Here is a 13,475-nt window from a genome sequence, read left to right as displayed (position 1 = left end):
GTGGGAGAGGTTAGATGGGATAGCAGCATCCCTAAAGGGAGCAAGGGTCTACACTGGCAGGATGGAGAAACAGACGCAAAGGGCAGAGCATCGGGGGCACCTCTGCCAAGTCATAATAATAATAATGCCAACTGAAAGCTTCCAAAGCACTTTGCATACATACAGGTCTAGGAAAGAACCGTTAGAATCCAAGATGATTAGGTAGAGGGGCAGAAAGGGCGGGGTTTCTGTCTAGATTTCTACTTATAACTAGCAGAGGCTCCTGAGAACCACAGTGAGAGCCTCTCATGTGGCTGGCTGAGAAAACAAGAGGTTTGGGGATCGGGGTGGAATATTGCGAAAGCCTTTTGAACTTTTATGGTGTCTTTGGACCCCTCTGGAAGCCAAGGGAAACCTCAGAGGCCCTTCTCAGAACTGTGCCCTTAAGAAACTGAAGGCAATGCTAACTCTCTGTTAGAGGTGAATGAACACGGAGATGTGGGGGGGTCCCATCCAAGTGCTTGGATCCTTTATCTGGGGACCCTGGGTTCAAACCCTTCCCCTCTCCGCATTGTGTGCTGGATGATCATGGAGGATTAGATGGACAACTGAGGGAGGTCTCAGAGTCTCTGTGCTTGAGTTTGTGTAACACTGCCCTCCCAATGTCTCATGAAACCCATGTAGTATAAGTACTTTGTTCTCCCCACCTTACAGATAAGAAAACTGAGGCTCAGAGAGGAGGAGAGGAGAGGGGAGGGGGGAGAGGAGAGGAGAGGAGAAGAGAGGAGGGAAGGGGAGGGGAGGGGAGTGACTCATAGTCTCCCACAGCTGATAATTATTAGACTGGCGTTTTTCCCACTTATTTGTTATTGAATTCTTGGTTCTGCCTTGATCAAAGCTGAGGCTTTGGGTGGAGATTTTGACCCCTGTTTCTGAGAGATTGTTTTTGTTGATGGTTGTTCTTTAAAGAAGTGACCACCTGTCTCCCTGGTCTAAACCTTGGCCTCCCTGAAGGCTGGTGCCTGCACCAGTTGGTCTCTTCGGGGCCCCTTGCCGCTCCGGAATTCAATGACTCCATAATCCCATGATTCTTTGAGTCTAGAATCTGTGTCTGACTCTACTGGGCGACTCACTCCTTGAGTCTCTGAGGCCACTGACCATGGGAAGGTGTGTGCTCAGGGATGTCCTCCGCCAAAAGGTGACTGAGCTGCAGTTCAGGGCTAGTGGGGGGGGGGGCTTCAGAGCCCCCTGCCTGTCGCTGGCGGGGGCTGGGGGAAGGGGTCAGTGGCTGCAGCTGTTGCTGCCCTGTCCCCACAGAGGGAGCCATTTGGCATTTGCAGGCATGTGCCCATGAGGAGAAGGGAGGGGGGCGGAGTGGGGGGTTGGGAGAAGGTCTGTCTCTTTAAATCTATCTTTCTTTTTTCCCTTTCTATTTTCCCCCCATCCGCCTCCCTCCGCTAGCACAAGTGGCAGAGTAGTGAGGGCCCTGGAGCTGCAGTGGCTGTGCCTCTGAAATATTAATGAGGCCGTGCTCAGCCTCAGCTCCCTCCCCCCGGCTCCCCGCCCTCCTGGGCTGAATGCAGGCCTTGTCCTTGGAACCATCCCCTTCCCTACCGGGTGGGCACAAAGGTGCGTCTGGCGGGGGAGGGTGGTGAGGAGGGCGCCGGGGCCGGGGTGACTGAAGCGCACAGGGCAAAAGACTCGTGGCCAAGGTCATGAGCTGGCCATTCATTCGGGCACCAGCAGCCCCTGAAAATCAGGACGGACCCCAGAGACAGCTGAAGGATAGCTGGAAGCCTGTGGGAGGTGACAGGCTCCGGCATGGGGGGACCCACTGTACACTTGGCTCTGTCCCCTGGGCCGTCCTGAACACCTGCCCCGGCGGTCTCAGTGCACTCACCCTAGAAATCCTTGGAGCCGCCCCTCCCATCCCCTCCCATCCCCTCCCATGCCCTCCCCTCCTTTCCCATCCCCTCCCCCAGTCCAGCTCTGGGAGAGAGGAGGGTCAGAGCAGGGAGGAGCAGCCATCCGATGGGTGCTGGGGAGGAGTTTGTGTGTGTTCGTGTGCTATGGATTCTGTATGTGAACAACGTGTGAACGCCCAGATTTATGTGTGGGCATGGGTGCAGGCAAGTGTGTGTGTGTGTGTGTGTGTGTGTGTGTGTGTGTGTGTGTGTGTAAACGTCAGCATGTGTGTGTAGGCATGAGCATGCTGGCATGAGCATGCTGGCATGAGCGTGCATAGAAATGTGGCTAGGGGCAAGTAGGTATACCTGTGTGCACAGGGAGAGGTGGGTGCGGGAGGCGGGAGGCGGGGGGCGGAGCCCTTGCTTCTCGCCCGACTCTGTTTTGTTCTTTCCGCTGCATCCATCTTGAGGGGCTTGTGGCCTTAGGAACTAAACCCTATTGTAAGTGTGTGGCAAGTGGGGGTGCAGCGTGGCTGGTTATTTAAAGGAATCCCCAGGGTGAATCCTTGGGGACGCGAGGAACCTTTCCTAGAACAAGTCACCAGCCCTTGCTGGATCTGCCCAGTAGCTGTAGATGTGCATACAGCAGGTTGGCTTAACGGGAATGACGCCCATTGGAGAAAAGGGCAATTATCTGGATAATTTTCCCAACTGCTCCCTCCCTTCAGCCAGGAGGACGCAGAGACAAGGCTCATTCCCACTGCTTCCCTTTCCAGGGCTTAGACATTCAGTCAACAAATCCATATCCTTGAGGACTGCTATATAGAAGTCATGGCCCCCGCCCCCAGGTCTAGAGGTGGGGGGGGAGAGAAGAGTCCCCCAAGGCTAGGAGGGAGCACCTGTCACATTATTCTCTGAGAATAAAGACCTGAGGAGTGGGGAGTAAGGAAGGGAGTGATGAGAGCAGTGCTTGGGGATTGCTTCTCCCATGGGGAAGTCTTGAGGACAGGGAGCATTAGGTTAGGTAGGGAGGAAGCAGGAGAGTACTGTAAGGAGAGGAAGGGGACCCAGCAAAGGCTCGGAGGCAGGAGTGAGCCCATCATGTATATGGAGCAGAGAGGGTGGGTGGGGTCAGACTGGGGAGGGCCTTGAATGGTAAGCTGAGCAGACACTTGGTTCAAAATGGCCCCTTGGCTGTGGGCCCGGGTGGGTGGGTAGGGAATGCTTCGTGGCTGAGGTGGGACCTGAGTCGCTAATGCTTGGAGGACCAGTTGAAGTGGAACAGGTAGAAGACAGAGAGCAAAGGTTCCCGGCCGGAGCCTGGTGTGTTTTCAGGAACAGCCTAACCTGCCTGGAGCTGAATCTGCCTGGAGGGCGGGGGGGGGGGGGGGAGACAGGGGGAGAGAAGACTGGAGCGCTGGGCGGGGGTCGGCTTGTGGCGTTCCAAAGGACAGGCGAAGGAGGCCAGACAAGGAGGAAGTCACTGAAGGGGGTGGGGGGGACAAGTTGATCCAGGAGCCCCTCAGTCACTGGGGGTCAGGGCTGGGGGGCGGGACTGGGGAGGAAGGGAGACTCTGCTCATCTCTCCTCACCCATGAAGGGGCAATTCTGGCTAGCCAGCCCCGGTGCCAGCTGCTCCCTCTCCCTCTCCTCCCCAAGCCTGGAGTTGGCAGCTGTTTTATTTCACTTGTGGAAATCGGCTGTGTTATTAACCCCTTTGGCTCCTTTCTAGTTTCTGGCTACTGGACCCTAGATCTAGACATGAAAGGAACCTCAAAGCCATCCATCTAATGCAACCCTCCCTCGTCTGACAGACGGGGAGATGGGGATTTTTAAAGGTCAAGTGACTTGTCCAAGGTCATACAAATAGTACGCATCAGGGACAGGAAACAGTCCTTAATGTCAGTAAGGGTCATCAATTAGATGGAGCTGCCGAGTACAAGGGGCCCTGAAATTCCTGACAGCACTTGCAGATTAAATATTCCTTTGTATTAGCTGGGACCTCCCCTCATCCCAAGAGCCCAGCATGTTGCCTTGGGTGGAATTTTAAGGAAGGAGGACAGCAAGGGACTAGTCTGTATGATGCTGCAGAATGAACATGCTTACTACCTGTGTGACCTTGACCATCTCCCTCCCCCCCTCCCTGGACCTCAGTTTCCCCTTCAATAAAATGTAGAAACTGGCCCTGGAAGTCCCTTCCAGCTCTAGCTAGAATTCGCTCACCCCCTCCAACTTCTGCTGTTCCCACCCTGCTAATTCTCAATCCTGGCTTAGCCTCAACACCCAACTTCTCCACTCCTACTTCTGAGTCGCCAAGTCATGAGACGGTGCTGAAGGGGGGACGCACGCCATAGAGTCATACTCTTTAACCTCAACCGGGTTGCCACTGCCACCAGCCAATCCTCTCATTCTTCTCGGCTTGACTGGCCACAGCTTCCCACAGCTGCTGTTCCTGGTCTTCCCTGCTCTCTTCAAGCCCCCTACTTCACTCGGGTTCGGTAGAGGAGGTATGGGTGAGAGAATGGAGAAAGTTCCAACCTTGATGACTAGGAGATTGGTGATGCCGTCGATAGAAATGTGAACAGAGTTGGAAGGAATGAGGGACTGGAGTGGGTGTGATGATTGATGGGGTGAGGGTCTGGGGGAGATGGGGAGGAAGGGGGGGAAGGGGGATTGGCAAGGCACTTGGCTGTCTCTTTCTCTAAGACCGTAGAGAAGTATGGGAGAAGAACTAGAGGGCTTGTGAGGTATTGAGGAGGGGAGATGGCTTCTCCCCTTCTTTCCTCATCATGGAGAAAGGGAGATAGAGATGAGAAACAGTCTAGGATTAAGTCTCAGTCCTGTTATTTACAAGACATGTAACCGTGGGCAAAGTCAGTTAAGTTCTCTGTGCTTCAGTTCTCTTGTAAAATGAGAATAATTGTGTCTATAGCACCCCCACCCCTATTTCTTCATCTTGTTCATGGTCAATTGTCTTAGTTAATTGACTGAAGTGAACTCCACCAATATCTCTGGGCGCATGCACAGCACTGTGTATTAGGTTAGTTACCAGGGTTGGTCCTGCTATCCCTAGAACCATCTCTCTGTATTGTCCCAGCTCAGCCTCACTTCCTCTGAGCCCTGGGATCCAGGAATTTTTGTCTTCATTTTGCCCTTGAAGAAAGGGAGGCTTGGACTCCCCAAGGTCACACAGCTAGCAATGGTAGAACTGGGACCTGCCCGCTATGTCACCTGAAGTCATAATCCAGCCCTCTTTTAGCTCTCAATGAGCGGATTAGGACCCCCAAGGAGGTCACCTTGGAGAGAGAAGCTTCGGTGGAGTGGCAAGTGGGTGGGGACAGAAGCCTGTTTGTAAGGGATCGAGGAGGTAGTGGGTGGTTAGGAAGTGGAGGCAGTGAGCTTAAACCACAAGGCTGAGGAGTTTGGCAGTGAAAGGGAGGAAAGGGAGGATGGTAGCTTGAGGACCCAGCGGGACCCAGCGCAAGTTTTTCCAAGATGGGGGAGCATATTTGAAAGGCTGAGGAAAGTGAAGAGGAGACATGAGTATGTGAAGCAGGACCCCCGGGAGGTAGGAGCAGATGGGCAGCAGCCCCACTGTGAGCCGCTGAAACCCTCTCTGTGCCCCCTCCCCCGCCCCGGCATCAATGATCAGGCACTTGTCCCATTGGTGTGGGTTGCTTCATTAGCCATCATGACATGCTGTGTGTTAGGGATGATACAGCAGGGACCACGAGTGATGGATGCGTGTAGAGATACACGCCTCATGGGAGAACGGGCAAAGGGAGGTGGTGATGAGGGGGAGGCTCTAGTACAGGGAGATGGGAGGTCTTGGGCTGTTAGAGTTCAGGAAACCATCCAGGCGTTCAGTCCACTAGATGTGGCCATGGGCTAAGGAGGAGTTGGATGAGAAGAGTCCTGGGCTGCTGAGAACTTGGTCTGGGAAAATCAGTGCCTTGGACGCCCTCAATCTTCAAACTCTGCGTATTTCAGCCATGACTGGGGGAGCCTCGGTCTGCTTAGAATTCGAACTCAGAGTTTGACTTAGAGCAGGGACTGGGACCAACTCAGTCCTCTCAGAAATGGGACTGAAACTTGACCTGAAACTGGGAAAAACGGGGCCTTGGACACCCTCAATCTTCAACTGAAGCACCTGCTCTTGAGGTATGGTCCAAGTCCCAAGCTTGGAGCAACTTGGTCCACTCAGAGCTGGGGCTAGCATGGCCCACAGGGGCACGCTCGCTCTCTGACCCCATCCTTCATTTGTTAACCCTAGTGTCTTTTCTCCTTGCCTGTTCTCTCTTTGACCAGGTTTTCCCAGTGCGGCGGAGACACCAGGTGTGCTAGATTGTGACTGGGATCCCCCAACCTGCCTCAGAGAACAACCTTGTCCATGGCTCGGCCCCCTCTTCGGACCTCGACACACCGCAGTACTTGTGACTGTTAGCTGGCCGAGTTCCCAAAAGAAGATTCATCCAGACTTCTCTATAGCTCGAAATCGTTATTGATGACCTCTTAACCAGGCACGTGGGCTAAGCCTCTCTGTACCCGAGGCCACACAGTGCCTGACGCTGGTGGGGAGGGTTGGGGGGGGGATTATGCCCGGGAAGGGCACCGAGGGAAGCTAGCCTCAGTGCAATCGAAGCTTTGCATTCAAAGATTCACCGAGTAAACAACCCAAGGAATTTATTCATTGAAACCTGAGTTGATCCGAGCGTCTTTGTCATTTGGATCCCATTTATTTTCCATTCTCATTTTCTCCTTTGCTTCTCATTCCGCCAGGCACTCCATATTTTTGCTTTCACAGACTGCTATACTTAGCAGTGTTCCTCTTCGACCAAGTAGCCCTCCCAGCACATCCAGCCAAGTGCTAACACTCAGCAAAGAAAGGGGTTACCAGTTGCGAAAGCAAGATGGGAGACGTGGCCAACAGCTCTGTCGGTCACCATGCCAAGAATCAGCAGCATGGAGCCAACCGGGCTGGGGGCTTCGGCTGTACGCTGCCCGAGCTCCGCTCCCTCATGGAGCTCCGGGGAGCTGAAGCTCTGCAGAAAATCCAGGAAACCTATGGGGATGTCAGTGGTCTCTGCAAGAGGTTGAAGACTTCCCCCACTGAAGGTAGGCATGCTCCGTACTCTGCCGGGGAAACACTGTTCTTGAGCCTCCAGCAACATGGCCAGTTGGGCACCAGAGGGCCAATTCTCTACCTTCTTGCCAACCCACAAGCCAAGCACCGTCCTGCTGCCCTCTTCTGCTTTCTTTAGGCTTCCTACTGTGCCTCCCTTATAAGTTCCCCTTTCCTATATCCCAATCAAAACTGACCCATCTTAGATCCTATCCCTTCCCAGCCATGCTCTTACTTTTTTTTTTGAGGAGCAGTGAGGGTTAAGTGACTTGCCCAGGGTCACATAGCTAGTAAGTGTCATGTGTCTGAGTCTGGATTTGAACTCAGGTCCTCCTAAATCCAGGGCCAGTGCTCTTACTTTTCCAAATTTATCTGATACTTTGGCCTGTACAAATGCATTCTGTGGGTGCTGATGGACCAGGGGACCTTCCCTCAGAGAGTCATAGGATTGAGAGCCCAAAGAGACTTTAGACATCCTTGGGGCCCTCAAATGAGATAGCACAGAGTAGGCACTTAATAAATGCTTATTTCCTCCTTTTCCCTTACTTTACAAAAGAGGAAACTGAGACCAAGAGAACCAAAGTCACATGTAGGCCCATAGATTTAGAGCCGGAAGGGATCTTACAGATGAGGAGACTGGGAGACAAAGAGGTTAAGTAACCTGCCCAGGGTCACACAGTAAGTGTCTATGGTGACATTTCAACACACGTCTTCCATGATTGCAAGTCCAACACTCCATCCATGTTGCCTTTTTATGTGTATGTGCGTGTGTATGTTGTGTGTGGTTTGGTTTTTTCCCAAGTCTGTGATTCTGGTGGGTTAGTGGGATATTCTGGAAACAATGCAAAGGAAGGGGCTCACTTTACACATAAGGAAACTGAGGCTTAGAGTAGTTAAATGACTTGTCCAAAGCCACTCAGGTAGCACGTCACTGGACCAGGATCCTCTGGATAAATATATTTCGAGTGGCTGGGGCATCCTGACAAGGCAGAAGAGACATTCTCAGTGTAATCTCTGTGATTCTTCCATTCCACAGAAGGCAGGTGGGCCTTGTTACAGTTCTCCCTTCACAGAGGTGCATGGGCACCCATGGAACGGCCCATGGAACCCATGGCACCCTGACTCCCAAATGGGCCGAGGAGGAGGAAGAGAATTCCAGGGATGGAGCACTGGGAATCCAGATGAGGAGGTGGGAGTGAATTTAGCAGGTGCAGGAGACAGAGGGAGAGTTAGTAGATACCGACTGTAAGCTCTTAAGTCTAAAACCTTAGTGAATCTGCTTTAATGAACAATGAGACTGATTTGTTATTCATGGGTATTTTTAAAGTGCTTGAAAACACCCTCCCCCCCCCAGTAGATTAAATATTCCCACTGCCATCGCATTTATGCTATTTACTTGTTCAGCAATCCCTTTCCTTCAGAGACTGTGAAGGTCAGCCCCTGTACAGATTCTGGGCCAGTGATTAGAATCAAAGGATAGAATCATTGACTTTAGAAGTCATCATGTTTACTCCCAACCCCACCTCCTTTGTTTCCCAGAAAGGCAAACTGAGGCCCAGGGAGGGGAAGGGATTTACCCAAGGTCACACATAGGATCCTAGAACTTGAGCTGGAAGGGCCCTCAGGGGCTATCTAGTCTAATGACCTCGTTTTACAGAGGGGCAAACTGAGTCCCAGGGAGGTGAGGTGACTTACCCAAAGTCACCCAGCTAATAAGGGGCAGAGGCAGGATTTGAACCCAAATCTTCTGACTCTGTATCTGTTGTTTTTTCATGCTGCCCCTCTCATTAATGTCTACCTGCCTTGTCATCACATTCATGAAATTAAATGAACAGAACTAAATCCCACATTAATGAGTCTGGGCTGCGAAATGAGGAGAAAGGCACCTTTGCTGAGCCTGGTTTCCTGTCCCAGGGGTGGGTGGGTGGATTTTATTCCATTTGAGATGGAGAGCTTTGGGAATGGTCTGTGCCAAGGCCCTGCCCAGGCCTGTTGGGAAAATATGAAATGAGCTTAGTCTCAAACTAATTGATTCCCCCCTCCCTTCTACCCCATCATCCTGATCCCCCAGCCTCTTGCTCCCTGCTTCTTATTCCTGGCGTTCATCTACCTCAGGTCCTATCCAGTAGACCTAACAAGACTTCTCTCCTCTAAAACTTCCTTTCTTATGCCATGGCCCTTATCACTGACCCGGATGATGATCACCACCTCCGAAGTCTCCAATCCTCTCCCAAGGTTCTAGTTTTCCCCTCCCCATTCAGCCTTCCAAACTACCAAATTCATCTTTTTAGCAGGTCCACCTTCCACTGGTTCCCAAACTCCTTACTTCCAGCTCTGTGTAGATAAACCAGTGAAGGCAGGAAACCTGGATTCTCATCTGGCCTCTGCCACTAACTAGTTGTTTGGGCAAATCACTTCCCTTCTCGGAGCCTCAGTTTTCACATCTGTAGAATGGAGAGGGAGGGAAATACTAGCCACCCCATCCATCGCACAGATCTGTCATGAGGCTCGAATGCCGTCAGGAAAGCGCTTTGGCAAAGTTGAAAGGGCGAGACAGATGGAAGGGGTGGTGGTTGTTTTTCATGACGAACCCTTCTGGGATCTGTTCCCTGCAGAGCATTTTGAGCCCAGGGGATGCTTCTGGAGAGCCCCACAGTCAGTCACCCACCCCTCAGGCAGAGCTGTGCTGTGTTCCCAACCCCGACTGCCATCCATGCGCACCCACCTGCTCGCACATTGTAGGCCCACCTGTCTAAGGCAGGGCCTCCTCCCATGCTGGTATCTACACTGGGCCCTTCGAGGTCCCCTCACCCCACTAGACAGCCCTCACCTTCTCTTCTCCACATATCTCGAGCTCCTTATGTGTGATCTCCAGGCCCTTTCTCATCCGGCTGCTCTTGAGCTTATGGGTAACCTTAAATTGCAGCACCAGATGAAATACTTCACGTAGAGTCTGACTGGGCCAGATGGCAACAGGACGTTATGTGACCTCTCTAGTCCTAGATGATGCAGCCCGTTCTCTTTTTAATAATTTATTCTCCCCCCCCAGTTACATGTAAAGACAATTGGATTTTTTTGTTTGTTTTTGTTTTGTGAAGCAATTGGGGTTAAGTGACTTGCCCAGGGTCACACAGCTAGTGTCAAGTGTCTGAGGTCAGATTTGAACTCAGCTCCTCGTGACTCCAGAGCCAGTGCTTTATTCATAGTGCCACTTAGTTGCCCCATGACCCCATTCTCTTTCTTGGCTTCCAACCACACTCTTCACTCATTGAACTTGCTGTCCACTAACTCCCTCCCAGATCTTCAAATCAACTGCCGTCTTAACCATAAAAGTGATTTTTTTTCAAAACCCCAAAACATGACTTTTCCATTTATTCCCGTTGAATGTCTTCTTCCTGAATCCAGCCCGATGTCCTAGGCTGTAAAGACCTTCGGGGATCCTAACTCTGTCATTCATTCCCTCCCAGCTTTGTGTCACCTGCAAATTTGGCAATCATGCCCTCAATGCCCTGATCCAGTGGGGGAAATTGTTAGGCAGCCTGGGGCCATGCACAGATCCCAAGCCTAGAGCACTCTACCAGGACTTCCTTCCAAGTTGCCACCAAACCATCTGTGACTTCCTTTTGGGTGCAACCAAATCCACAGTATTGAAGTCTTCTATGTATCCCATCTCTCTATGCCCACATTGTTCCATCTTAGCTATAGCTCTTCCCACTAATGCTGAAATCTAGGTAATAGACTTGATCAACCAGGTGTAAGTAACCCTGACTTAAAAAGGAAATAAGGTTAGTCTGGCATGACCTGTTGTTCTAGCTGAAGCCACACTGTCCCTTAGACATCACCACTTTCTTTGTGGATTCATTAACTGGCCCTTGGTCAAGAATTTTGCCAGAAATCAACACTCAATACATTAACCCTATAGTTTTAAGACTCCATTCTCATTTCTTTTTGGAAAACCAGAGTACTCTTTGCCCTTCCTCATCCCTGCTATCTACAGTCCTTCAGACCTCACTGACAGTGGCTCACCCATCAGAGTTGGCCAGTTCTTTCAGAATGCGAGGATGGAGTGAGCTCTAACTAGGCCAGTCTGTCTTCAGTGTCTGGTGCCTTCAGCATAGGAGCACATACATGCTCACAAGGTACATGTGAATATATGCATATGTGTATATTGTCATGGGATCGCAGATTCCTGGGACCTACAAGGCCGGCTAGACCAACTCCTTCATTTAATGGAGGAGAGCCCTTGCCAATGCAGAGGTAGCGGCTCTGCCTTTTTGATCATAGAAAGTTGTCTGGGGCCCTCAGCCCAGGGAGGGAAAGTGATTTGCCCAAGGTCACACATAAGACCTGAGATCTGGAGCTGGAAGGGACCTTGGAGGTCACTTAATCCAACTCCCTCATTTTACAGAGGAGCAATCTGAGTCCCAGGGAGAAGAAGTGACTTGCTTCAAACACAGATCCCCTAACTCTAAAGCCAATACCCTTCCCACTGTACCACATTACCTCCCTCCAGTTCTTCCCTAGAATATTCAGTCTCAAGGAGGGACACCATCAAATCCTTCTATCCATAGGCCAAGATCTGAGAGATATTTCCATTAAAATCCTAGGAGCAGAGACAAAATGCTCAGATCTCTGCAGTTGGGAGATCTTACTACCTCCCCCATGCAGGAGCCCCCTTTCCAACCTCCATCCCTGCCCCCACGTGGGACTCACTTAGATATTTCTTGCTGAGGGATCTCACTTTCTCCATTTAACCAAGGCTTACTTATGCTAAAGAGGGAACTAAAGAATCTAGAAGCCCCGAGTCCAAGTCCTGCCTAGGATATCTACTGGCTATGGGACCCTGGGCAAGTCACTTGAAGTCTCATGGCCCCAGGCAACTCTCAAAGATCATGAATGGGTTCCTCCCTGCATTGGCACAAGTCTCACTGAAAATCACAGGTCTAGGGGTAGCTAGGTGGCGCTGCAGTGGATAGAGCACTGGCCCTGGAGTCAGAAGGACCTGAGTTCAAATCTGGCCTCAGACACTTACTAGCTGTGCAACCCTGGGCAAGTCACTTAACCCCAGTTGCCTCACCAAAAAACAAAAAAGGAGAATCACAGATCCGCTAAGCCACCACCACCAAAGACCTCTTTAGAAGCCAGGCAATGGCCTGGGCAGGAAGCCCTGGGTTCCACAAACAGAGGCCAAGCTTTGGCAGGTCCTATCATTCGATAGATGATTATTAAGTGTTTACTATGTGCAGGGCACCATGTCCATTTATCCCCAGACCTTAGTACAGTCCCTGGCACATGGTAGACACTTAATGAATTCTCATTGAGTGACGGAGGGAGGGAGCTAGGCCTCTAGGGCTCTTGGCATTTGGAGTCTACCAAGAGGACGGGATCTAAGCCCAGGCCCCAGGCCAAACTGGGGGTGTTTGTTGTGTGGGAACCAAGCTCTCTAATTTGGGAGGTTGACCACTGGGTAGGAAGGTATTTTCAGCCACAGCCCCTCATAAAGGCTCCACTAAGTCAGAGAGAGAGGGGGATCCACAGCAGTCTGGGAGGGGATCCCCAGCCCTACCAAAGCAGGTCTTTGATCTTCTCCCTTGATCTTTCAAGGGCAGAACCCAAGAAAACTGGGCAGCGGGGTTGGGAGGCCATATTCAACCCAGGGAAGCAACCACGGACAGTCCCCATGGCGCCCCTAGGAAAGCCTCAACTGGTCCAGAAACAGCCAGTCAGGCCCACTGGCCTGGGCCCACAGAAGCCACCAAGGGCTTTCAGCATTTGAGAAAGTGGTTTTCAATCAGAGTCGAAACAAAGAGGGGTTTCTGGTCCTTGCTCAGAGGCCTTAAATAGCCAGTTCACCAGACAGCTCCTTCCACAAACATTCCTATTAATCAGTTAATTGAGGATTTTCAGTAATCATCTCCAGGCCCATTTCTGCATGAGGTAACGGAAAGAGCCCAAGGTTTGGAGTCAGACCACTTCCTACGTGTGTGACAGTGGGCAGCTGACTTCTCTCCTCCTTGGGCCACAGTGTCATCCTCTGAAAAACGATGGGTTTGGGCCTGTTCTCCTCTGAGGCCCCTTTCAGCTCTAGGGTCCCAGGACTTCCCAGTCTTGGTCATAAGCACCAGCCATCTTGGCCACCCCTATGGCTTAAAACCAATGAACTTCCTCCAAATGCTTCACCTTTTCCCTCTCTTTGAACCTGACGTTAGTCTTCCTCGTGGATTCTCGTGTTCTCTTCACCCTGGTCTAGGCACTTTCCACCTCTTACCTCCTAATGGGCTCCAGCTGATTCCCCCTCACAATTCACCCTTCCCACTTTGGCCAGAATAATCTTCCTTGGGGACTTCTCTGATCATAATGCCCACCTTGATGTTGATATTCAGGGTCCTCCACGGCCTCCTGCCACCAGGCATCTTTCTAGCCATATCTCCTCCTTCTGCCTTTTATACCCCGTCCCCTCCAAGGCA

The 13,475-nt window shown here is 51.5% G+C and overlaps 2 protein-coding genes across 10 annotated transcripts in view; both read left to right on the top strand.

Moving 5' to 3' along the window:
- The window catches only part of LOC122733913 (proline-rich receptor-like protein kinase PERK9), a 40,722-nt gene extending 34,317 nt beyond the window's left edge, over positions 1 to 6,405 (top strand). The window contains exon 4 of the mRNA XM_043974622.1: positions 6,195 to 6,405. Within this exon, the coding sequence (XP_043830557.1) occupies positions 6,195 to 6,237 (43 nt within the window). The 3' untranslated portion in view covers positions 6,238 to 6,405. The remainder of the gene's footprint in view (positions 1 to 6,194) is intronic.
- A 262-nt stretch (positions 6,406 to 6,667) lies between these two features.
- ATP2B3 (ATPase plasma membrane Ca2+ transporting 3) overlaps positions 6,668 to 13,475 on the top strand; it is a 100,934-nt gene continuing 94,126 nt past the window's right edge. For all 9 annotated transcript variants that reach the window (XM_043974045.1, XM_043974044.1, XM_043974051.1 and 6 more), the window contains exon 1: positions 6,668 to 7,001. In XM_043974045.1, the coding sequence (XP_043829980.1) occupies positions 6,797 to 7,001 (205 nt within the window). In that variant the 5' untranslated portion in view covers positions 6,668 to 6,796. The remainder of the gene's footprint in view (positions 7,002 to 13,475) is intronic.

The sequence above is a fragment of the Dromiciops gliroides genome, chromosome X (genome assembly GCF_019393635.1).
Source record: "Dromiciops gliroides isolate mDroGli1 chromosome X, mDroGli1.pri, whole genome shotgun sequence".
NCBI classification, from domain to species: Eukaryota; Metazoa; Chordata; class Mammalia; order Microbiotheria; family Microbiotheriidae; genus Dromiciops; species Dromiciops gliroides.
This window is presented reverse-complemented; position numbering and strand designations above follow the sequence as displayed.